The 26409-nt window shown below is 35.0% G+C and overlaps 1 protein-coding gene across 1 annotated transcript; it reads right to left on the bottom strand.

Moving 5' to 3' along the window:
- Positions 1-1182: 1182 nt before the first annotated feature.
- Positions 1183-12122, bottom strand: LOC138715094 (chymotrypsin-2-like). The gene is made up of 7 exons (XM_069847609.1): positions 12034-12122; positions 9007-9080; positions 6693-6781; positions 6354-6495; positions 4384-4497; positions 3392-3535; positions 1183-1459 (listed from the first exon to the last, which is right to left on the bottom strand). Exons 1-7 carry the CDS (start codon positions 12083-12085, stop codon positions 1319-1321), a joined length of 756 nt encoding a protein of 251 aa, XP_069703710.1. The 5' UTR covers positions 12086-12122; the 3' UTR covers positions 1183-1318.
- Between the last annotated feature and the right edge of the window lie 14287 nt (positions 12123-26409).

Here is a 26409-nt window from a genome sequence, read left to right as displayed (position 1 = left end):
CATGTTCTTTAATTATTAATAATTTTTCATACTTAGTAGTATTAGTAGTTGTAACAGTAATAACAGTAATGGTAATAGCAGCAGAATGTTATAGGAACGATTCTTCCAAGATATTCAGCGCAGAAATTCAACTTGTGCGAGATATGGTAGATAGTAATAGGATTCTTTTACGTGTCATAAATCTACAACACAAGATCCATTATTCTATTTTCCGGAGAAAGCCTAGCTAATGATAAACATTTCTTAATCTTATTAATGAGAACATAACACTTTCATTTTCTTCTATCTTGGACGTAACAGTATTAGGATTTGAATAAAATTCTACAAAACTATATAGCAATGGAATAACGTCAACTAAGCACAAGATTTTAAGCTACTTTCATTTTGGGCACAAACATTGCTTCCAACAGCCACTACGAACGATAAAACCATACCTACGATTATGTAAACAGAGTCCTTAATAATTACTAGTTTTGTTTGACGTTATGGTAGCAGGAAATCATTTCAGTGTTACAGATATGATATAATATGATTTATTGTCACTCAACCGTTTGGTCCTGCTATACTTTCATATTCCTGTATTCGGGCCAGCATTCCCATTCTTACAATACTTACATAAATTTTAAACTTAGTGGACGACTCATTCACATATCTTCCTTTATTCAATGCTGTGCCCATTTTTTTACAATCACTTCATCTGTTTTACACTTTATTCTTCTGACAGTATAGATCATTTATATCGCTCTAAAACCTATCTAAAACTAATTTCCCTATCCCTTCCATTACGTTTACTATTTATTTCAGACCATTTTCACTATACATACTTTTCATTACCGTTTCTATCTCTTACTTGATATAATCATATTACATAAAAAATCTTTTTTCGTGTTCTCTATCCCACCTGATTGTATCATGGTTAATTCATACCCCTCGCTTACTTGGCTATTTACATCACTTCACTAACTAATATTTACTACCTTTACACTATATTCTTACGCTTTCCATAATTTGAACGACTCGTGCACTTACCTTCCATTGTTCTACACTATGTCCTTTTTCTTCTCTTATCACTTCGTCTATTTCGTACTTTACTTGTCCTACACTATTTATCGCTCAAAACATTTTTAAATCTAAATGTTACAGATATGTAACATTTTGTCAGGAAAGAAGAGAAAGCACTCATTTTAATGTAAATAACTTGTTTATTTTTAATGATATTACTGACATTTTTTTAAATATTTGTGAGATATAAAAAGATATAGTTTATTTATTTAAACAGGTTCTTATTAACTTTATGTTGTTGTACGCTAACAGATAATTAGACGGCATTTTGGTTAATCCAGGTTATGTATTCAGACACTCTGGTGTAAACATCAGGCACTCCTGTAGCACATGGTCTGCCCCAAGAGACAATACCGATTTGCTTTCCGTTAGAAGTAAGAGGACCACCAGAGTCACCCTGAAACAAGGACAATAAAATTGCTAAGAGCGAGAGGATTTATGGTGAAAGCTTCCCTACGAATTGTGAAACTCACAATTGAAAATAAAAAGTCCGTTTCAGCTCTTCAGAAGCAGCGAGATGAAAATAAAAAGAAACAAAATAACATTTTTTAAGAAATTGCGCGTTAAATACCATATATGTACCGCAATAACATACATGGCATGAAAATAGAGTTTCAGATAAAATTAATAAATTTCGCATGGTTTGCGATTTTATTAACACAAAAAAAGACAAAGGGCAGACTATCAGATACCGCTACACACACTGAAATACAGTGCGTTCGTAGCTCGGCCGGACCGTTCCGCGGCGGCCTTGGACTGGGTGAAGATTGGCCCGCCTGCCGCCAGAGTAGTGCTGTAGCTACCGCTGACGCTGAGTTGGATCTGTCGTGAGGGAAAGACGTCTGTGCGCGTGTTGTGAGTAAAACTGTGTTGTCTCGTGGTGATAAAGTTTCTATTGATAATGGTTGAGTACACTTTAGAACAACGTATTTTTCTCTATGATGCATATGTGAAATACTCTTCTGCAAGAAGATGTCGAAGAGAATTTGAACATCGGTTTGCAGGTGTTCGAATTCCTAGCAGGTCAACTATTCATGACCTTGTCAATAAAGTCAGACATACAGGATATTTTTGAACAAGAAACGTATTCAACAACACCGTGTACTGACAGAAGAGATGCCCGGTTAGAGCACTCACCCCGCAAATCACTGCGACGTTTAGCACAAGAGGTTAACATTTCCAAGACGTCAGCTTTTGTGGCAATGAAACTTCTGAAACTTAAGCCGTACAGAGTAACTGTAGTTCATGCTTTACAACCACAAGATCCTGTAAGTAGGATTAATTATTGCAATTGGTTTTTGCAGTCCGTTCATAATGGCTACGTGGACCCACTTTTATCGTTCTTCACTGATGAAGCGTGGTTTCATCTTCACGGTCACGTTTCTACTCAGAACAATAGATACTGGGCTACCGAAAATCCCCATATTATTCATGAAGTTCCTCACCACGCTGCAAAGTTTGGGGTTTGGTGTGCAGTGAGTGCGAGTAGAATTATCGGTCCCATATTTTTCGACACACCAGTTGATTGACACGTTTATGTAACTTCAATTTTAAATAATTTTTTTCCACAACTAACAAGAAATGAACGATTGAGTGGCTAGTTTCAGCAGGATTCAGCTACAGCGCACATCGCTGCGAATTCTATGCATGAATTGTGAGGTGTGTTTGGTGACAGAATAATTAGTCGAGGATTGTGGCCACCTCGTTCCCCTGACCTATCTCCATGCGATTTTTATTTATGTGGAACTTTAAAGAATAAAGTTTACTCATCAAATCCGCACACGTCACGGGAATTGAAGGACAACATCACGAGAGAAATACAGGCAATTAGTCAACATGAACTTTTGCGAGTGAACCAGAATTGTTTTCGGAGATATAGGGAATGTGTTCGAGTTGAAGGTCATCACTTTCAACATCTGTTGTGATGCAGGTAAGCCTAATGTTAGTAGAGTAGTTAGTATTCCGTACCCATGACTTGCCGGTCGTTTACGTGTCTCTGGCAACAAGCGCGGAACGGTCCGGCCGAGGTACATACGCATTGTATATGACTATTGATGATGATGATGATGATGATGATGATGATGAAGACGAAGGCGGCGATATGGTGGTGGAAACAGTGGCGTAATGATGAAGATGGCAGCAACATCAGCAGTGGTGATGATGTTGGAAAAAGTTATGCATTGTTCATATTATGACATGCACTACATTGCACATACAGTATTTCAAAACCAAACGCGTTAGTAACATCACACGAAATTGATTAAAGGTATAAATATATTGTTTAAGCAAAGAGAATAGGCCTACTTTAAATCTACGTTAGAGATCTTACATTACAAACTCCTTTGCCTGCTCCGGCACTGGCACAGATACTAGTGGAGAAGATGGTTCCAGTGTGGGAAGCTTGGCAGTCGGCATTGGAAATCACAGACAGTGACACCTTCTGCAGATTGTTAGGCAGTCCCACACCAGGATACTGAAACACAGTATTGCCAAATTGGTGTTGCCATTTTGTATTTGAATATTGTAATTTTCACAGTAAATAATGTTCATGACGCAGTTTTTTTAAATAAATACATTAAAATACATTAATTTGCTTGTATCTCAAATTAAGAAATTATCAACAGATTCTGTTTTTAGTCAAGTACTGCGGGTTTCGAATACTTTTTAACAAAATGTTTTACACAACACTTACTTACTTATAGCTTTTAGGAACCCGGAGGTTCATTGCCGCCCTCACATAAGCCCGTCATCGGTCTCTATCCTGAGCAACATTAATCCAGTCTCTACAATCATGTCCCACCTCCCTCAAATCCATTTTAATATTATCCTCCCATCTACGTCTCGGCTTCCCCAAAGGTCTTTTTCTCTCTGACCTCCCAACTAGCACTCTATATGCACTTCTGGATTCGCCTATATGTGCTACATGCCCTGCCCATCTCAAACGTCTGGATTTAATGTTTCTAATTATGTCAGGTGAAGAATAAAATAGGTGCAGTTCTGTGTTGTGTAACTTTCATCACTCTCCTGTAACTTTATCCCTCTTAGTCCCAAGCACCTTATTCTCAAGCACTTCTGTTCCTCTCTCAAAGTGAGAGTCCAAGTTTCACAACCATACAGAACAACCGGTAATGTAACTGTTTTATAAATTCTAACTTTCAGCTTTTTTTGAGAACAGACTGGATGATAAAAGCTTCTCAATCGAATAATAACTGGCGTTTCCTACATTTATTCTGCATGATTACAAAAACAGCAACCAAGAGGCATTACGATTAATGAATTCGTTTCCTGCATTCACTTCCTGAATGTTTAAACTTCACTTACCGAAGTGTATCCCCAGCCACTAGCAATGCAAGCTGTTCCTGCACCAGCGTTCTCTCCTTGTGCTGGCAGAGTTACAGCAGATTGAAGGGACGTAAAAGCAATTGGCACCGAGAGCTGTAGCAAACAAATTATAAATTATAATACAACCACGGAGATTCCTAATTACAACATAATAAACTAAGTATGCATGTTCAATTATGCTTGAAAATCCTTACGTCCATCAAATTTTATCGAGGTTCGATAACTGTTGAACTTATTGTAATCATCAGGTCTGTTTCCATAATTATAACAGTGGAAATGTTTACTTTTAGGAATAATAATGAGCGATGAGATAGGAATGACGATGTTATACCATAAAATACGGAAATATCCTGAATAGAACATAATCTTTGTCCATTACATATTTCAATGGATTTTTCAGAATTTTAACCGAGTCTCCAGCGTTTTTGTGCATTATAAATTCCAATAGATTTATTTATCATTTTCCATTAAAAATTCCACTGGACTTAGAATTTTAATTCTGGTCTTCACCGTCTTTGTCCATTACAAATCCCAAAGTATAATCGAATTCTAACTGAGGTTAGGTTCAAATATTTAATCTTTGGGAGAAATAACACTAAATGTTTTGAGAGATTCATTGCATATAGTAAATTATTATTCGTACAATCACAGAAATTAATAATAAAAAAAGACCCCATTAGGGATAACTGCTCTTTTAATTTATAGTCACTTGGATTAAATAAATAAATAAATTAATTAATTAATAATAATAATAATAATAATAATAATAGTCATTAATATTCAGAGAGAAAAAAACACTCTTTATTTAAGAAACTAAATTGTATTTTTATTGATTGATCAGTAGGCTGAACCTTTAAAAAAAGGGCAGCTATCCAAGATTTTAGGATCTCCCCCCTAATCATTACAAATTCCGATAGACTTATTAGAATTTTAACCATGATCTTCAGAATTGAAAACTGACAAACGAGCTCTGAAAATGCTTTACATCGAATAACAAGGCAACGCTAAATATTTGTACTAATATTAAAGTCTGCAATTTAATGACATAGAACGTTGTACAAAGTGTATTTCGAATTTATAAGTTTCAAATTTCTGAAGAAATAAAATTTATTTATTTATTTATTTATTTATTTATTTATTTATTTATTTATTCACTCACTCACTCACTCACTCACTCACTCACTCACTCACTCATTTACTCACTCACTCATTCATTCATTCATTCATTCATTCATTCATTCATTCATTCATTCATTTTTGCTTTTTCTTGTATTCTTTAAGTGTGCGATGTTAAAACAGAGGTAACCTGAAAGTGTCTGTTAATGAATTTAGGAGCCCTACAAGATGGCCATGGGAAAGATTTTGAAATTTTTTGGCATGATACTAATCTTGTGCATTACCGTATTTCTGGAAACAACGTTTCTAATGTTACAATTAGTTCTGGTGATAATTATACGTTTGCCTGTTTTTATAAAATAACATTTATGGCTATGAATTAATAATAATTACACGCTTTTAAATGGACAATATAGTGGTAAGCACAAATAAAAACAATAATTAAGGAGTAGAGTACAATGGTTAAAATATATTAAGTAGCAGTGAGATGAAGATCGGAGCCTTTGTGTCGTTCAGTAATATGACTCTTAAATATTTGTAGGTGCAGCGTATAATATCAGTCAGAATAACAAAATGAAAGAATATATGAAAAGAAGAAGAGAGAAAGAAAGAAAGGGTAACAGAAAGAGAGGAGAAAAATATGAAAGAAGGATAATATAACAAAAGAAAGAAAGGCACAAAGGAAACAAGTACGCTAAGAAGTGAAATCCAAGAGACTTAGAGGTACAGAAGCTTGAAGTTTTTACGTAGACTTCCTAATCCACAAACCTACATTAATGATTTAGCACAAATTACAAACTATGGCTATCTAAGGAAAAGAAAATTAAACATACCTTGAGGAGAGCAATATCATTCCTCCAGCTGTTAGCCGCACTGTAGCCGCTGTGAACAGTAATACTTGATACTTCGTGTGATGAGCCGCCCGCATTGAGGGTATTCGTGCCAGTCACTACGGTCACTGAGGAAGGACTTGCACTGTAAGTGGATGAAACAATGTCAAAATACAGATAGCCTATATTGGATTTATGCTATACCACGTAGTCCTTGTATGCTATTTAAATACTTTCAAATAATTATAGTGAGATTCTCCAGCATGAAAACGAATGTTCTAATTATTTGACTAAGAGTGCGCCTAACCTCATATTTGAACTTCACTGATCTTCCACACTCACCCAATAACACAATGTGCAGCAGTAAGAATGTAGTCATTGCTGATTATGGAACCTCCACAGAAATGGCTGTTACTTCTCCTCAGTGAAACCTATATCAGAAATGACAAGTTTTGTGAGGTACATTTAGGATTCATAGTAAATGGCAATGCTATTAAACTACCAGACAAAAAAAAATTGTCATACCTCCGCGATAAAAATAGGTGATTCTTAACGAAAAAGTTGCGCTGATTTTGGAAATCGCCATAGAAATCTCCCATCACGTCAGGTTAAAAAGATGTAAACACATTTACAATCTCACATACGCAGTTTCAGATAAAATATTATGTTAGGTTAATTATTATGATATAATGATATATGATAATAATGCTAGGTTAAGATTAATTCACAAATGTGGTTTTATGTGCGTGCAATAACATTTGGGACATATTTCAAGGGAACCTGCCTGCAAATTTGTTTAAAAGTGTTTGGTAGTAGCTATGTGATTTTCCCATGTACTCTTGCCTGCTCTCCCTCACAAGAAACCAATAGTAATCCCCCATCATTTTTTATTTTAGTAGGTTATTTTACGACGCTTTATCAACATCTTAGGTTATTTAGCGTCTGAATAAGATGGTAATAATGCCGGTGAAATGAATCAGGGGTTCAGCACCGGTAGTTACCCAGCATTTGCTCATATTGGGTTGAGGGAGAACCCCGAAAAAACCTCAACCAAGTAACTTACCCCAACCGGAAATCGAATCCGGGCCACCTGGTTTCGCTGCCAGACGCGCTAACCGTTACTCCACAGGTGTGGACCTTCCCCCATCATTACTGTATCCTTACTATCGTGGTACCCTTCTCCATGATGGAAATATTTTGATGACACCGTTCTCCTTGTTCATCACTAACATCAACCAGATTTTCCGGAAAAAAAAAAGTTTGGATGTGAATGAAGAAAATGGATTTTCAAAGACATTCGACAACCCATGTTTTTGTAGCATTTCAACAAATTTGACACCAAAGTTTTATAGTTTTCTTCTTTTGTATTTCCGAGAAAACCACGCAGAACTCTTTCAAATGATTGCCAAGTTGCTAATTCAACCGTTTGTAAATTTTTCTCAAACATTTCGTCCTCCATGAGTTTTCGGATTTGAGGTTCATAAAAATCCCTCCTTTCAATTTTGCGTAAGTTAATTGTAGAAACTTGCCTTGTAAATATGCAAATCCACTACCGTCCTTGTTGGGTGCCTTAACAAAATTCTTCATCAGCCAAGTTTTATGTCTAAGGGAGGAAGAAGAATCTTATAAGGCTGAACCAGTGGTGTTTCTTCTACATTACTCTCCCCAGGAACATATTCCTGCCGCTTGTCCCACTGTTGTACAACATAATGTTTTTCTGTAGCACGGCTGTCCCATAAACACAAAAAAAAACAACATTTTGTGAAGCCCCCTTGCAAACCAAGCAGCAAACCAATTACTTTAAGGTCACCACATATCTTCCAACAATGAGCCTCATATTTTAAAAATCGCACAATCTTAGCCATACTTTCATAACTTTCTTTATGACCAAAAGAATGGAAAACAGGAACAGATGGAAATTCATCACAATTATGAAATATAAGGGGACGACATTCGATTATTTTGCGAGTTAAATAGGGCGTGGGTAGGGGCATCGTCCCCCTCATGACTGCTACCTTGACGTGGTTGGAGGGCTTGCATGCCCCTTTGATCTTGAATGGCTCAAAGAGACCAGACTAAAGGCAGTCAGATAGGAAAGATAATCGGAGACAGTTGGAAGTTAAAAGAAGAAAGAATTCTTAGAAGATGAAACACAAATATAAGTTAATACAAGCATTAGTATAATTTAGTCTTAAACTAAATGTTGTTGTTGTATTTTTCAAAGATATTATCGTGGTCAGCCACTGCATCCATTTCTTGGTTTGAGTTGCACAATGGGCAGTTAGGGGACTGATATATTCCAATTCTATGCAGGTGTTTGACCAAACAGGCATGGCCTGTTGCCAATCTAAATGCAGCTACAGACGATTTTCCTTAAACTAAATGTATGTCATATGTATTGTTCTATTGTTTTTCAAGTAGGCCTAGTAGATAGTTTACATAGCTATGGAAACAAAGTAATTCGCTAATATTACTTAAGTGTTCTCAAAATCTGCCTAGGACTTGACAATAAGGGACAAATAATCCTATTATTAAAGCAAGAGTGTGATGACAAAATTTGTCTTATGGAGTTAGCCGATATACACCTGTGTCCACGCACTTTTGCTAGTTTATTTCGAATGTAATCTTAAGATACCGTTTCCAATTGCTTACTCACCATGAACGGAAATTCCCCTGTTGCTGCATTACTGCCACCAATGACTCTCGATTCCCAATCGGGGAGACTGCCTCCTGAAAATAAAAAAAGTGTGTTTGTGACGTCATGAAAAATAGTGTAACTTGACAGGTATTAGTTTATTTTAAACGCTGTTTATTACCATGAGGAACTATGAGTACGCTTCACCTTTGACTTATCTTCATTATTAGGCTCTATTTTTGATCTAGTCATATGTTTCACATTCTCAACGTATTCCCTCGGCTCTAAATTTTCTTGAGGAATTATAAACTTGTCTCTCTTTTTCTGAATTTATAATTTTTCACTAACGTTTTATTAAATTAATAAAATTATCTTATAAGAAACCTCCACCACGAGGATAACTAGGCCTGTCAGATTCTTAACGCTGTCAGTTTGCATAATGTGAGGCGATTTCAGTAGGTTATTATAGCTCAAGCTTTCTTCTGTCATGAAAAAATTAAAGATACGCTGATTGCTAAGCTACTGGATGTTTTTTGTTCATGAATAGCAGTTAATAAATGAAGTCTAAAATGGTAATATTAGCCCTAATTTGTGAGAAAGGCCCGTAAGAAAGCGCATCTTCCGTCTCTTCCACTAACGCTATAGCTCTGGTCTAGACTCATGACCTTAACTGCAGAGAGTTTTTGGGCACATTACTATTAGCTATTAAACATTATAGAAATTGCAAGTTGTATATAAATATAAACATGTAATAAACTGAATGTGTTTGCTTATCGACGCTGATTTCTTAATTAGTTCATCCTTAGTTCCTTTCCATAAAGAAATTACTTGTTTCTGCGTTTCTCACAATGAAATAGCTTCGACTATTACACTTTTACTACGTCATATTACTTTTGACCAATAAAACGGTACGAAAGGACGTTTTTCCTCCAATCATGGCTGCTTATCGCACAATTTTATCGCTTCCCTAGCATGTGTTTAATTTTATCGCTTTCCTAGCATTTGTTTGTTTTTATCACTACCCCAGCATTTGTTTCTTTGTTTGCCAACATTTCAAACTGCAAATTCTTTACGGTACTATAAAAGATGCTTTGCTATCGTAATTTGTTTCCTGCATAGATAGTCGACTGAAAATGGCGGCTCCGTCAAACGTTTTGGTGAAGATAACATTAGTGAAATAGAATTTTAGTAAGTCAATTAATATCTATTTTATTGTATTAGAGTACTTTATTTCTTCTAATCTTTATATACTTTCCTCTATTTTTATCACCTATCATTTGTTATTTTGTTTGCTAACATTTCAAACTGCAAATTCTTTACGGTAGGGCCTACTATAAAACATGCTTTGCGATCGTCATTTGTTTACAGCAAAGACAGTTAACTGAAAATGGCGGCTCCGTTCAAACGTTTTGGTGAAGCTAACATTAGTGAAATAGAATTTCAGTAAGTCAATTAATATTTTATTGTATTAGAGTACTTTATTTCTTCTAATCTTTATATACTTTCTTCTAATCGTGTAATAGTCAATTAAATCCCACTTTTCTCTAGATAAATCAAAACCTCTAGTGAGATTCCTGTTGATCAATCTATCAGCAAAGTATACGTATGCTCAGCGTCTTTAAACTGATCTATTTAATTAATAACTGATTAGGTTTAGAGAGATTGAAACAAGCTTTAATGTCAAGTTAGAAGGAAACTGATTAACTACTTTGGAGTTATCATGGATACAATATGTCGTCGATGGCTATATATGCAATATATTTTCTGCTTATCCTATTTAGCGTATGCTCTCTGGCATTTCTTCAAAAGTTCGTATTTTGAAAGCGAGTTTTATTTCTGTTAATTCTTTAGACAAATTTAAAGCGACACCATTAAGATGAAAAACTATTCCTCACAGGGCAATCCAACTTATTTATAAATAATCGTAATCGTCATGTTAGGGATGTATTTAATCGATGTCACGAGTATGTAAGAAATTCCGGTCACCTCTCATTATCCTTTTAATGATCTACAAAAAAAAATTGTGAAATTATGTAAATACATTATAGTTCTTTGCTAATATTATATTACTGCGCAGTTTCATGTACAATTTTATATCTTACGGTATTCATATACAATATCTTACAAATAATGGGCATTCATGTAAGCTTTCTATTATATAAACGACATTCTCTGAAGCTTTATACTGTGATTTAAATTCGAAAGTGAGAGAACGAGGTTATACTAAGTAAACACTAAATTTAATTAATTCTGGTAATGCGAAAGAAGGATTAAATGAAAAGTAAAAATTCCAGTCTATACTACATTCTGTGATTTTATTGTACAAGCAGGATGTACCTGCACACAGATATATTATATACAGAGTGAACTTACGTAATGTAATTAATTTCAGAGCGTTAATCTTTGAGATATTTCAAACGAAACAGTTTAATACAATTTTGCTCGTTTTTTCTTGCTTTTCGAGATGAAAATTGTTTTATGTCAAACATTTCATTGCGTGTTTTGGGAAAGCCATTGATTAAATTGTCAATATGTTCAGTCACTTTAAGAGAGCAGTGTATTATGATAAATGTTTGAAATAATTTTAGTTCTGTCCTTTCAATGTACAGAAATTTGATTCAAACAAATGTAACATTTTAAAATTTCTTTGCAGGACGAAAAGTTACATTTGTTCGGATCAAATTCCTGCACATTTAAAGGAAATAACTAATATTCGTTCAATCATTTATTATCATAATACACTGCTCTCTTAATTGACTGACCATATTTGGAGTTAAATTAATGGTTTTCCCGAAACACACTATGAAATATTTGACATAAAACAATTTTTTTGTCGAAAAAAAAAAGCAAAAAACGAGCAGAATTGTATTAAACTTTTCTGTTTGAAATATCTCAAAGAATAACCCCTTGAAATTAATGACATTATTTACCATTTACCCTGTATATACTTCTTGTTATTTCTTGTGCAAGTACCAAGTAAATTGATTCTATAGAATTTTACAGGCCACTACAGCGGAATAATCGAACATTGTGGTTAGGCCTACTCACCAAAGGCACACGCCACCAGAGCAGCCAATACTACGACTGTGAATTCCTGCATGATCCTACACTGACCATAATAACATCTTTTCCGATATTTATATATGAAACAAACCGATAAAATTTTGGCTATTTTCTTTTTTGTGACTGATAAATGATACAAAGATAAGATATAATTGTGTCGTCAGTATACTGTAAAAAGCCCATTTTCAAATCTGACAATGAGAGATCGTTTATTAAATACAGTTAAGTTTAAACCCTTTGCCAAGTGACAGATAAAATCCCACTTATCCTTAAATGAACTCGAGATTATTGTGTGCAGTTTTTGTCCTTTGTAATAACATTTGAAGTTCAATTTCCTAAGAAATATGATCTTTCGCCAATAATATCAATTTTTGTACGTCACGATGCAGACAGAAAAAAACAGACCTGTTATCATTCACTTCAAAGTGATACAATGAGAAACAAGTGTCAGTTTTTATAGTAATAAGTTATATATTTTAGGACACTTGAAAACCTCGAAAAATCATAGAGAATTCTTCGTTCGATAAATTACATCCTGTTTCAGTTTTTTTCGAAGGTTAAGTACTTCTTCAGAAGTGCGTTCGAAAAATACCATACAGTACAGGGCAGTAGTAATTCAATTTCTAATTCCGGAAAAATTCCACACTCAATCATCCACATTAATAATCGTACTGTGAAGAACTATCTGCTGGTCAAGGATTGTAAGAAATTAAAGCGGTGAGATCAATAACCATTCAAGTCCACTTCTGGTCATTCATTTTTTGCAATTTTAAACTAAAATTTTGGATATTTTCACAAGCGTTACGACTTTAAAAGTTGGTATACTACTTTGTCTTGATCTCTAAAATAACCAGAAATATTACGTGCAAAAAGTAATAATTACGTAAGAAATAAAAAAAAAAGTTTTTTGCATTTTTCTCGAAACTTGTGTAAATGGACTTGAATGGTTATTGATCTCACCGCTTCAATTTTAGTTTTGAATCTGAGAACTCGTACTTTTCCTAAGAGCCGATATTGTATAGTTCTTCCTTGATTAGGCCTATAACACTGAAAAACGACAAAGTTTACTGAAACATTAATTATAATGATTACACTGGTCGATAAGGTTTTTATAACACGGTTGAAAATAGTCATTTTAAGTCAATTTCCATGTGCTATTAACGAATATGTGTGTGAAAATGTTTCATGACCCTTAATTTTTTTAAATAATCATAATATCATCATCATCATCATCATCATCAATAACTTCAAGGTTTAGGCCGATGGTCTGTTCCGCCTCCAGAATTTTATCTGTCAAACTGGTCTCTCCAACGTCTCTTTGGTCTTCCCACTCGTCTTCTTCGTGTGGATCTGTAACACCATGTTCTAAAAGGTATCCTATCGTTGGGCATTCTTGTTATATCGTCGAACCAATTATTTCTATATTTTTCAATTATAGTTATTATACTCTCGATATTCAGTTCTTGACGTATATCTTCGTTTCTCTTATGGTCCTGTAGTCTAAATTCTGCTAGTGGCCTTAAGAGTCTTATCTCAGAGGCCTCAATTCTTCTCTTTTGGGCTCTAGTCAGAATCCACGTTTCTGAACCATATGACAATGTAGGAATTGCCAGTGTCTTGTAAAATTTGAGCACAGTTTGTCTGTCGACTTTATTTAAGAGTGTACGTTTAATTGTACCAGTAAATCTTAAAAATTTATTTAACTTGTTTTCTACGTCTGTGGAGGATATGTAAGAGAGATCACATGCAAGGTAAGTAAAATAATTTACTTGTTCAATCATCTTATTCTCTACTACAATTTTAGTTCTTAATATATTCTTAGGTATGAGCCCAATTCGTGGGGGCTTTAAAATACTGGGACACCCTCTCTCCAGGGGACACAAATATGGAGGGCCCAAGCCCAGGATTAGAGGTGAAAACCTCAACGATGGAGTGGAATTTTCCAAATACAGCGGAAGAGGCAACCTCCCTATAGGGGTTAATACACAGGGGAGCTGGGATGGAAGCTCTGAGATGGCAGCACCCATAACGTGGCCAGGGGACATTAGTTTACTGAGAACCCCCAGAATGATTTTTTTTAAATCATGAACATATATTAAATAGAGGGAAAATTATCAAAAAAATATGGGTTGCTGTATATTGGAGTTCTTCAAAGCATCCATAAAAATATTTTTGCACACAGTTTTACTTATATTTAATTCTTGAAAATCTGAAATAGCTCTGAGTCATTAGCTTAATGCCGTATTTGTAAGTTTGCTAAAATATAGGGTGTATGTTCCTTTCATTACTTTATTACTCTAAGGCTCTAAGCACCACGCCGACAGTCTATTACTAAGAGGGTAGCATTTCAATGGAAGAATTGATATTTTAGTTTCAGTTTAGATTTGGTTTTGCCGGTGATGAGTGGTTGTAAGTGAGTGTGAAGTTCTCTTTTCTTGTAATAGAGAAATTCTGCTACGCGTGTGAATTTCATCAAACAGTTTCTGTTATAATATCTGGGCAGTTTACAGTGAAAAACCACCGTCGATCCTTAACAGAAAAAGTAAAAGAAGCTTATTACAAGTATTTTCAATGCCGAGCAGGTGAAGGAGACAAGCTGTGAGTTCTTCAACAGTTCTTCTGCTGCATAACGTGTTATTCTACCCTTATTCGGTGAAAGTGCGCATTTTCAGTGTCCCTGATACTTAAGAAGAGCATTTTGGCACGCCGTTTGCCCGTTTGTTTGTCTGTCTGTCTGTTTATCAGTCTGTCTGTCTGTCTGTCTGTCTATGTATAGCGATTTCTTTTCATCTATTCCATGGATTTTATTTACATTCAGTTACTACGAGTCAATTTATTCGAGAATGATGCAGATCAAATATCTGATAAGTTTTGATAAAAAATTAACAAATATTTATGTGTTTATTTATTTGCTCACTCACTCAATCACTTATTTATTTATTCATTTATTTATTTATTTATTTACTTATTTGTTTATTTACTTATTTATTTACTTACTTACGTACTTTATTTATTTACTTACGTACTTTATTTATTTATTTATTTATTTATTTATTTATTTATTTATTTATTTATTTATTTATTTATTTATCATCAAAAATACACAATGAGTCCAACTTAAAGAATCACCACACGATTTTTCTTTTTGTAGTACGCAGAGAAACATTTTTCTATGTGATGTGATTTTATTTTGGAAATTTGAAAAATTAATGTTATTAATTTAATTTTTAATTATGTATTTTGCAGACTTGCAGTTACCATGATATGGTGAGAATAAAAAGTGGCATAACTGATTGTTACTTTTTCGTTTAATATGCAATACTTTCATGTCCGACAGTTTATATTAATTTCTTTTACTTTGTATTGTCCACATTAACTAGAATGTTACTTAGGAAATAATGTTTATTCCATATCATATTTTCTTAATTTGTGGTGCAACAGCCATGAAGAGCTAAGGTCGACCAGTCGAATGCTAATCTCATGCCTACATGCCTCAGTAGAGGTAAACGATCATTCAACCAGAACGGAGGTATCGTGCGATGAGCACGATGATCTCTTCGGCCGTTATAGTTGGTTTTCAAAATCGGTTTTCGCTACCTACCTATCGTAGCTACCACAATTCATCACGATGCTGGTTGGCATCTGTATATACACTGACTGAAATTTCATGAGAAAGTTCCTTCTCCACGAGGGCTCGAACCAACGCTCATTCCGTAACGTGAGTCCTAGGCAGGATTCTTAGACCACGATGCTATGGAGCGAGACCGTTATAACATTGAAAGATTCATAGGGCAATCATAATGTAATATTATACGGCCCTCAGAATAGGCTATCTAAAAAAAAAAGTGACTCAGTAAGATAAAACTGATGTGTTATTCGAATTCAGAAGTCATATTACCCCTCAATAACACAATTTCAGGTCTGACAGAGAAATAAAGTTAAAATGTGTAGACTATTATTGCTTCAGAGATAGTTTTCCAACACTTGACATTTTAATGCCTTAAAACACTGTGCTGCTGTGTTATAATACTTCTTACAACAAATACTGGCGATTCTACAATGTTCAATATTGAATTTCTCGACTAGTCAGATCTGAGAATTTGGCCACACCGTACTACCACAGTCTAGTATATACAGTCACGAAGCTCAATACGTAGTAAATATGAATCCATAGATAGTTGCTAACCACTAGGATCGCTACTATTGCCTCATTACAGACAATGCGAATAGTATCTGCATAGTCTATTGCTCCAAGTACCCTCATAAACTCGAGCTTCGTGACTGTATATACTAGACTGTGGTACTACGTGAAGGGAGTTATGAATGCTATAGGTGAGACCACACCGGAAGAAAGAACTACGCGACGGACTGTAGATATTTTGCTTTGCAAGTTGGAAAATACATAGAGGATAACTGAATCGTGCCCTTGGAGTTCTTAACATTCAGTGTTATCGGTAAGCGGGCGTTTGAACTTGGATAAACCACGTTATTCCCGAGGTCAGTGCTTTGTGGATACAGCATAAATTTAGCTTCATTTAAATTCAATATTATCTAAACACTTGACATTGTAATTGACATTAAGTACACTCTGGATTAATTGCGAAATTAACAAAATAGATTTAGCATTTCATGAATTACCATCAATCGATCACTGCTTGCTACTCAGTTTATCTTAATGACGACATAGTCATCGCAAACAACATCTGATTTTTAGATACGCATATCGATGAAGGAAAATGATAATGCGAAATTAGCATTTCGTGAACTACGATCGATCAAAGAGAGCTTCACTGCTTGCTACTCAGATGGCGAGATTTTTAGATACTCATATGCTATCGAAGAAGGAAAATGAAAATGCGAGAACCATACGTAATTGTCCATGATAGGGAGTTATACATTTCACATGCATGCACAGCAAAGCACGAAACAACTACAATATGTCTTATCAGTCAAATCTGGGCGCAACATATCTTGTATTACTTTCATCCATTCCAAAGCTACTTTCATCCATTTCAAATCTCAAGTCTCCGTTGTGCACATTTAAATCTGCTACTCCTTAAGAAAGTTGAAGCAACAATACGCTCAAAAAAATAAACGATTACTCATTACACTGGTTAATGATTAAATTAGTATTTCTGTAAAGAGTGGAAGAAAACTTACTATTTTCGCCTTTAGGCGTGGATTCTTAAAGCCAGAGGAACCAGGATGTTTAGCAATATTTTTCTTTTTTCTTTTTTCGTGAACAGTTTTGTTTACAAGTCACAATTGTTGTTAAATAATTTTTAATGAATTTTTCAGGAACAGAAATTAATTTTTACTACGTCTCCTTCAGGAATATGTAGAATAATTTTATTTATAACAATTAGACACTAATTTCTTCACCAAACATAAGATTTCAAAGTAATTTCATCCGAAATAATAGAAAAATTAACTGCTTGGAGTGGGGGGGGGGAACTGGCAACTTCGTAAAGGATTTTAGTAGCGCAATATTAAATAAGTATAACCGTAAGAAATGACTGTTACTTATCCGATGTTTACAGTCCTAAATTTACCTGCTTATCATTAATTGTAATTGCCATAGTTTGCGTTGTGATTATTGGTCTTTAACAGTTTCCTAGAAGCTTTTAAGTTTTAAAAAATTGCTTAATTTTATAATTTTAACTTACATAAAAAAACACATAGTCACGTAGTAAAATTGGTTTTCATTTAGTTATCGAAGTATTTAAGATGCAATTATCCACATTTGAGCACGAGTATGCATAATTCGGTATGTAACATTTTAGAAATTATTTATTTGTTCTTCACGTTAACAAAAAATAAAATGTTAACAAATTTAATGTAAATAAATGATGTAAAATTGAAGCTTATGTAAAGAATTTTGTAGATTTTTCTCGGATTAGTTGACATATGTGTGAGTAGTTTTATTTACATTTACTCCTGAATTAAAATTATTGATAAAATTCATAGTAAACATAGAGAAATCGTCGACTTCATCAAGACTCATTTCGGAAGGAATGCAGATTTTGTATGTAAACTTCTACATCAGGCATGCCCACCAACTTACACCATCTTAGAGATAGTCAAAATTCTTGAATAAAAGGGGCTAAAATTCTTGGTTAGAAAGGATAAAAATTCTTGAGTGAAAACGAAAATCTCTTGAGTAAACCTGAAATTTTCACCCTGTTTTATTAAATTATTGTGTTGCTTAAGACAATTGACAATTATAATTTATATTCAAAGTTTTACGTTGACAACAATTCTAAGATACTTAACATTATTTAACATTCAAAGTTGTATGCAGACAACAGTTCTAAGTTTGTCATTGTAAGGTTTGTTCTTCTATTTGTTAGCACGAGAACTGTGAAAAAAAACGTTCACAGTCATTCACAGTCAACATTAGTATCTGGAACTCATATAGCTTGGAGTGTTCCATCCACAAAATCACTGTGATCTTCACGTAACAACAGCAAACCTTCTCATACTGAAAGCCCAGGACTATTTTTAACTATGTCCTTCAGTTCACTATATGCATGTACTGCTACATCAGGTGGTAGATTCTTTAAGGTTGGCACCTGATCAAAGAGAGATTCCAAACTCCTTTCAGTTGCATCAGTGCTTAACAAATTCTGTTTGTAAAACAGTTCTGATACCGGTTGAAGAAGTTTACGAGCAGGATCTCCTAGCATTAATTTGTCTAGTTTAATCTCCATTTGACTTCCAGCACTCTTCATTTCAATGACCGCCCTCTCTTTGTGTTGGCTTTTCAGCTTACTTAAGTTCTGATTTAGCACATCAATGAAAGTACCCTCCGAAACCACTGCTAGTCGTTTCTTAAAGTTTTTCAGCTTAGGGTAAACTTCCCCAGCGATTGGCTTAGAGTTTGTCTCAAAATCAGTGAGCATTGGCTTGAGGAGAGAACACAGTGACCAAGAGGACTTATATATACAGTCCTCTTGACAGTGACTTAAAAAAATAGCCTCTGCATGAATGATTTTCCGCTCATCTTCATTCAAGCTATAGATGTGCGCAGAAGCAGCAGTGAAAGATTCCCCTTGTCTGATTGAAGGAATTCGAAGAGAACTTTCCAGTTGTCTGCCAACCATTCTACTGATTCCAGCCAAGAGTACCACCTAGTTGGAACAGGGAGAGGGAATAGATCTGCCTTGGAGTCTTTCAGCTGCAGAAAGTGCTGAAAAGAATGATTCTTCGTTCTTATTAATTGCTGAAAAATTGAGTCTTTTCGCGAATAACGACAGAAAATATGCTAAATTCGCGAGTCATGGGATTTTTGCGATTTTTCGCGATTGTTTCGCGAGTTTAAACGTGTAATTATATGATATTTTTTATGTGAACCATGGTTTAAACTATATTTGAATAATTGATTAAATGGCGATCTTACTCGTGTTAATTATGTAAGCATGTGCGGCTTACAGCTGTTTCGGTGCTACTTGACACCATCCTCAGAGCCTTCTGTGTCTCGGGGCCATCTCAACTTCGCTGCGTGTTGTGTGGGTGCGTTCGTGTGATGAAGAGTTGTGTCAAATAGTGTGTGTGTTTGAAATAAAATAGAAGAGAATAGCATACAGAACAGAAAACACACTACAAAGACATCTCAACACACAAACAACACAAACAAATAAATACAACCACACAGGCGTATACAAACTCACATGCAATAGTTGCGACCGTTTCTACATTGGACAGACAGGCAGATCATTCCAAACTCGATACAAAGAACGCATTAAAGCAATAACCACAGGACACAATACATCTACATATGCCGAACACATAACTAATGCTAACCACATATACAATAACATAAATACAGACATGGAAATCCTACACATACAAGCCAAAAACCAAAAACTCAACACACTAGAACAATATGAAATATACAGACATACTAAAACACATCCTAATCAAATTCTCAACATACAGATCGATTTCAGAACACACACACTATTTGACACAACTCTTCATCACACGAACGCACCCACACAACAGGCAGCGAAGTTGAGATGGCGCCGAGATACAGAAGGCTCTGAGGATGGTGTCAAGTAGCACTGAAACAGCAGTAAGCCGCACATGCTTACGTAATTAACACGAGCAAGATCACCATTTAATCAATTATTTATATTTAAGTGTTAAAAATAGTGTACGAAAGATTCAACATGGAATATTTATTTGGTTTTTAGGTTTTTCGCGATTTCGCGAGTCACGAATTTTGACTGTCTCTAACCATGCTCCATGCCCCAGATGAAGGGTGGGTGTAACAGCTGAAGAGAGAGTAATATCACTGTCGCACAGGCTATGTTTGTTCCAACGTAACAACCGTGGCGCTTCGATTATAACAGTGAACTAAATTAGAATGTGGAGAAATAGAACATTTTATTAACACAATTATTATTACACGATTATATCATATACCACTTAATTTCAATTATTCATTTCCAAACACTTTTTTATGTACCGGTATGTTTTCAGTATGTTTATATTAATTATATTATAAATATGGTACATCACAACATTGCATTTTATTGTGAGCAGTCGGATAACTACGTTTTGATCTCACATTTCTGAAGCTATGTCCTCCACTCCGTATCTAAAATGCAATGGTTGGTGAAGGCTGAATTACAAGTGAAAATGAGACAAATTCACGTGAACTTAGTGCAATCATATGGACACATTATGTTTCCTCCAGAGTTAAATTTGAGGTGTACTATGAATGCCCTGTGAATATGTCCAGTAACAGGGTTATTGTACATGCCATAAATCAATGACACGAACGTCCTAACTTTACTTTCTTTCCGAAGGGAGCCACGCTAGGACTTAATAGCTCTTAAAAATCTATGGTTTCGGTTCCACGAACTTCGGATTCAGTGACAAGTATCGTAACCACTAGACCACCTCGTGTAAAATTGGATAGCTGATCGAAGGATGGAGTTTAATTTTGACGTAGGTGATGAATGACAGGTGAATTTTGCCTGGAGTCTTCTTATTCATGGACACGATTCTCGTCATTGTTTTCCATTGGTAGACTGGTTAATATCGTCCAAATTGACTATCGTAAATTTAAGAAATCCTGGTTATTAACACTCACACTCAGTCACTCCATAGCTCTGTAGTATAAGAATTGTACTGGCTTCGCAAAAATGTCCTTTTTACAGAGTGAGATCGTTAGCTAACCCACAACCTGGAGAACAAGGGAATTTTATCAGGATTGCCCGGATATTTGAAAATGTGAGAAGTTTGTCTTGTCCTGGAAAGCAAATACCAAAATATCGACCTCTCTCTACGGAACGGTTAACGTCATTTACATAAAGTCCAATATCGTGTGACGTGGAAAAAAGCTTTCCATGATATAGCCTATCTTGGCGGAATTTGCTCTAATTGTCCATGTAAAGTAGTGGCAAAAAAACCGGACAGACCCTTGTAGCTGATTTCAGACCTTGTTCACTCCAGAGCACGATAGACTGGTAACTAAGACTTTCGTGGTTCGAATCCTGCCTGGGAAGGAAACTTTTTATTTGTTCCTTATTCAAATTTATTCCCAATACTTTTCGATTGCAGCGTTATTTTACTACTTAATTAACTTATTATTCCCAGAACATGAATTTTACCAGCAATCGAAAAGTATTGGAATAAATTTGAATAAGGAACAAAAAAAGTTTCCTTCCCAGGCAGGATTCGAACCACGAAAGCTTTAATTACCAGTCTATGGTGCTCTGGAGTGAACAAGGCTCTGAAATAGCTACATGGGTCGGTCCGGTTTTTTTGTCACTACTGTACACAATGTAAGTTTGTACTGACTTAGTAGACCTATTTGTGCTGTTACAGAAAACGTAAATTTATCTATTAATGCACATTTACAGACATATTTTTCAGTATTATTATTATTATTATTATTATTATTATTATTATTATTATTATTATTATTATTATTACTACTATTATTATCATTATTATAGATCATATTTGGTGACTTCTAGACACAAATTTCCTGATAATTCCGTTTCTATATTAAGTATATGGAGAGAGATCAAAATATTTCAAGAATTAATTAGTACGATCGTTGTGCACATTAGTGGGAATGCTAGAAAATAAAGTGCCGTCCTTGTGCCAGTTACAGTCTATATTAGTGACTGAGCTCTTAAAACGAGAAGATTATGTGCTATAAAGGAAAACTAAACCCAAGAGCAGAAGGATTAATCGCATTTATAACCGATTGCGATAAGCTTACTACAGGAATGAAAGTTTAATTGATCTTTCCCACCCGTTGAACGCACTGACATCTAAAGATACGAAGCAGAATTAGCAATTGAATGACGTTATCGATATTATTCGATTTCTTATTCGTGTGAAATGTGAATCCTATCACGACAGGCAGGATCAGCTCTCTCATTCCAATGCCATTCACTGTTTACATTGCTTCTTGAATTACATGTTCATCTGCCATCTAGTGTAAGGATTTCGAAACAGATATCAACGTAAGAAGAACCTGTTATTAAATCTACATATTACTCTGTGAAAAGATTTATTAAATCTACATACTTAGACTTCAACAAACAAAATTTGATAACACAATCTCATCATAATCCACAGTTAATTCCCGATTTACCATGAAAATCGTCTGTAGCTGCATTTAGATTGGCAACAGGCCATGATTGTTTGGCGAAACACCTGCATAGAATTGGAATATATCAGTCCCCTAACTGCCCATTGTGCAACTCAAACCAAGAAATGGATTCGGAACACCTCAAAATCTGTGCTTCAGTGACTGACCATGATAATATCTTTGAAAAATATTGGAGTGCAAGAGGTCAAATGGCTTTATTGTCAAACGCCTGGCATTAGAAAACAACAACAACAACAACGTAAGAAGAATTTGTCATAGATGTCATTTTCCTGTTCCGTCTAATTGCTACAGATCACAGATTTAAGCATTAGCGATAAAAGCGACAAATCGCTGATTAAAAGAAAGTTGTTTTTCTTTGCGAATACACGTCTGTATAACAATAGCGAAAATGGTAATATTTTTATCGCGAATTTTCGCGATAGATGTATTTTAGAGCGAAATAAATTATTTCGACGAAAAAAGCGAACTGCATTAAAAATTTCCATTTCATTACATTTCTTTTTACATTTGATGCACCGTTTAAACATCCACTACCTGAGGTGCAGTCTCCATGAACTATAGGTGATCTACGCTTCTTGGTAGGCTACTAGCGACATCTATGAGTCACGCTCGTAGAATCGGGGCGAATAATGGCAAGTTAAGGGCCCTGCCATTGGAAAAAAATCATTTGATGTTCGTACTTCAGTTTTAATTTTGGACGCAGAGCCTTAGTATTTTTAGGTTATTTTAAGACGCTTTATGAACTGCGATGGTTATCTAGCATACGAGTGACATGAAGGTAATAATGTCAGCGAAATGAGTCCAGGGTTCATCGCCGAAAGTTACCCAGCATTTGCTCTTAATGAGTTGAGGGAAAACCCTTGAAAAAATCTCAACTAGGCAACTTGTCCTAGCCAGAATTTAAACCCAGGCCCGCTTGTATCTACGGTCAGACATGCTAAACGTTACTTCACATCGGTGAAATTCAAGATTTTAATCTAATATCTTTTTATTCTATAAATGAGTGCATACATACTGTATCTTTGATTTTAGTTGTATTATAATGTAATACCTAATGCAATCTCGTCCACTGCAACGTTTTACTCTGCTCAGCAATCATTCGTTTGGTTTCGGCTTTCAGCTGAAGGTTTAATTACTCATGATGTACTGCCATATGTCAGTACTGGTGTGGCTATTGCCTTGTGAAATGTCAATTTTAGGTTACAAGCTAATACTGGAAGAGAGACATCGTTTTAACATAATATTATGTAATATACAGTTTTTATCTGATTGTGTGCTTGCCTTTAAATGTCGTAACTTAATTTTTATGGTATTTTAAAGTTATATTCTGCATGTTTGTAACCTTCTAGATTTGGTAAAATTTCAAAATGCATGAAAATCAACGTGACATGTCTTTCATCACTGATCCGTGCCGCACTCCAGTCTTAGCAGGTTCATGTTTTGTTATGAATTTCTCCATGCTGAAGTGATTCTCTGTCGTGTCCGCTAGAGGACACGGTTTCCAGGGCGATATTCTCACGGATAGATGGCAGGCACATCACGAAAGATGATGGTACATGAAGCCTCAGTTATGTACGTACTTTCCTGCTATATGGAAAGAGGGAATCATTATAGCACTGAAGCAGCGAGGGAGATTTGGGGGTAACTTCCCCCAGAGCCCCCAGAAAAAAACGAATCGCTGTTGAATCTCTGCAATATTACAACATTGACTTACTTCCAGTAATACACAATCTGTTCACAATAATGGCAACTCTCCCTGTATCTACTCGTACTTCTGAAAGTTCATTTGAAGGGTTCAGAGCCATAGTGGGCCAAGCGCCATTTATTAAAAACGAAGAAAGCAAGGGTTAAAATTAAGTATATACAATAGTTTAATGAAGATTGACATATCATTTAGTTTTAATGTGTATACTCTATATTACTTGCTATATGTTTCCAATGAATTATGGTAATAACTTCATTTTAACCCTTGTTTTCTACGGTTTTAGTAAATGGCGCTTGGCCCACTATGATTGTGAACCCTTCATTTTCACCACTAAGAAAACGTAGGCCTACCTTAGGAACAACATAGGGGAGGAGCACCTTTTAATGTACTGGTTCTCATGTACATACATACGTGAGAAAATGTCTGTGAATGAAAATGATGTGCTCAAGGAATTAGCTAAGGAACGCAGAAGATTGGAATACACTGTCCGGCTACAAGTATAATAAAATAAAAATGGCCGTCGGTCATTTTGTCGCACTTTAATTTTTTTATTTCAGCACTTAAATATTTTTAATTTCGTCGCATGGTCACACTGTAATGAAAATTTAAATCTGTGCTCCCCTAATCTTGATATCCTATGCCCCCCAAATGCTGTATACGGGATATCTCATTCAAAGTGTATTGTTCATACTGATTCAAGATTAATAATTTCTTGTGTGTTAGTCCATTTCGCTTTTCTTACAGTCCTTTCCATTTCTATTTCTCGCATTTTAGTACGGTACCTCACACGTAGACTATGTTTTTATTTTTAACATCTATGGTTATGAAGACAGGTTGATATGTCTTACAAAATGAATGCTGCAGTCTATTTTGGTAACATTCTGCCACGTATGTATTTCGTACAGTTCCAAATTATGGTTCTTCAACTCATAACGCAGGTGGGAAGGTGATGTTTCAATATAATTTTCCAGAATATAATGAGAAAATTCAAAACATTGACTAACAGGAGTCTCTGATATTATTTCTGCAAAAGCATGTGATACTTCTTATGGGAGTAAATAGGAAAGACCAAGAAATAAAAGTTCTTAACCACTTTCGAATTTCAGATGTTTTGATAAACATGATGTGTGGGTCCGATAAGCAACTTTACATTAATTAAAGTAGAAATGTCCGTCAATTCGCTTATCAATGTTAAAATATTATAATTTACAAAATATTTGAATATTTACATTATTTCAAAGTGTTGAACGTTTTCTTCGATTCACGCCATCATCAGAACAAGTAAACACGCAACAATTAACACATATAGTAGATACTGTGAGTATGCGGTATTGACTAGTGATACAAAGAATTCATATAGATTACAATATTAAAATATTTTAACACAATTCATACATGGGCAATGGACACGTAAAAATATAATCTTGTTACCGAATAAAATTATAAAATCAAAGTTGCATTATTTATGTGTACAGTAGTGGCAAAAAAAACCGGACCGATCCTTGTAGCTGATTTCAGAGCCTTGTTCACAGTGACAGCACGATAGACTGGTAACTAAAGACTTTCGTGGTTCGAATCCTGCCTGGGAAGGAAACTTTTTTTGTTCCTTATTCAAATTTATTCCCAATACTTTTCGATTGCAGCAATATTTTACTACTTAATTAATGTATTATTCCCAGAACATGAATTTTACCAGCTTATTTTCTAATGGCTTTCGAAATGGGCTACGTCAGCAGTCGAAACTACAACAATTTCAATAGATTATTCGCTATCTTGTGAATGCGGGCGTGGTATGCGCAGTGGCTGATTTCGGGGACTTTGATTATTCCGTCGGTCCGTTTTTTTTTTTTTTTTTTTTGCCACTACTGTACATTGTCTTCCTATGGAAGTCAACACACGTTGCAGGAGTCAGATAGTCAAAAAACGTTTTACTAAAAGGAAAACTATTCTATCCAAGAATAAATTTACTACACTAACTCCCGAAAACACACCCTCCAAGAAACCTCTCGTTTTGGAATGA

This window comes from Periplaneta americana, chromosome 15 (genome assembly GCF_040183065.1).
Source record: "Periplaneta americana isolate PAMFEO1 chromosome 15, P.americana_PAMFEO1_priV1, whole genome shotgun sequence".
In the NCBI taxonomy this organism is placed as follows: Eukaryota; Metazoa; Arthropoda; class Insecta; order Blattodea; family Blattidae; genus Periplaneta; species Periplaneta americana.
Note: the sequence above shows the minus strand (reverse complement) of the source record. Positions and strands in the feature narration are given on the sequence as shown.

What these genes read in the sequence shown, in the direction of transcription:
- LOC138715094 (XM_069847609.1), bottom strand. Translation starts at nt 12,085, where the DNA reads ATGCAGGAATTCACAGTCGTAGTATTGGCTGCTCTGGTGGCGTGTGCC. An exon ending in TCTGGTGGCGTGTGCCTTTG is followed by an intron (nt 9,081 to 12,033) that starts GTGAGTAGGCCT and finishes TTTTATTTTCAG; the next exon opens with GAGGCAGTCTCCCCGATTGG. An exon ending in GCTGCACATTGTGTTATTGG is followed by an intron (nt 6,496 to 6,692) that starts GTGAGTGTGGAA and finishes ATCCACTTACAG; the next exon opens with TGCAAGTCCTTCCTCAGTGA.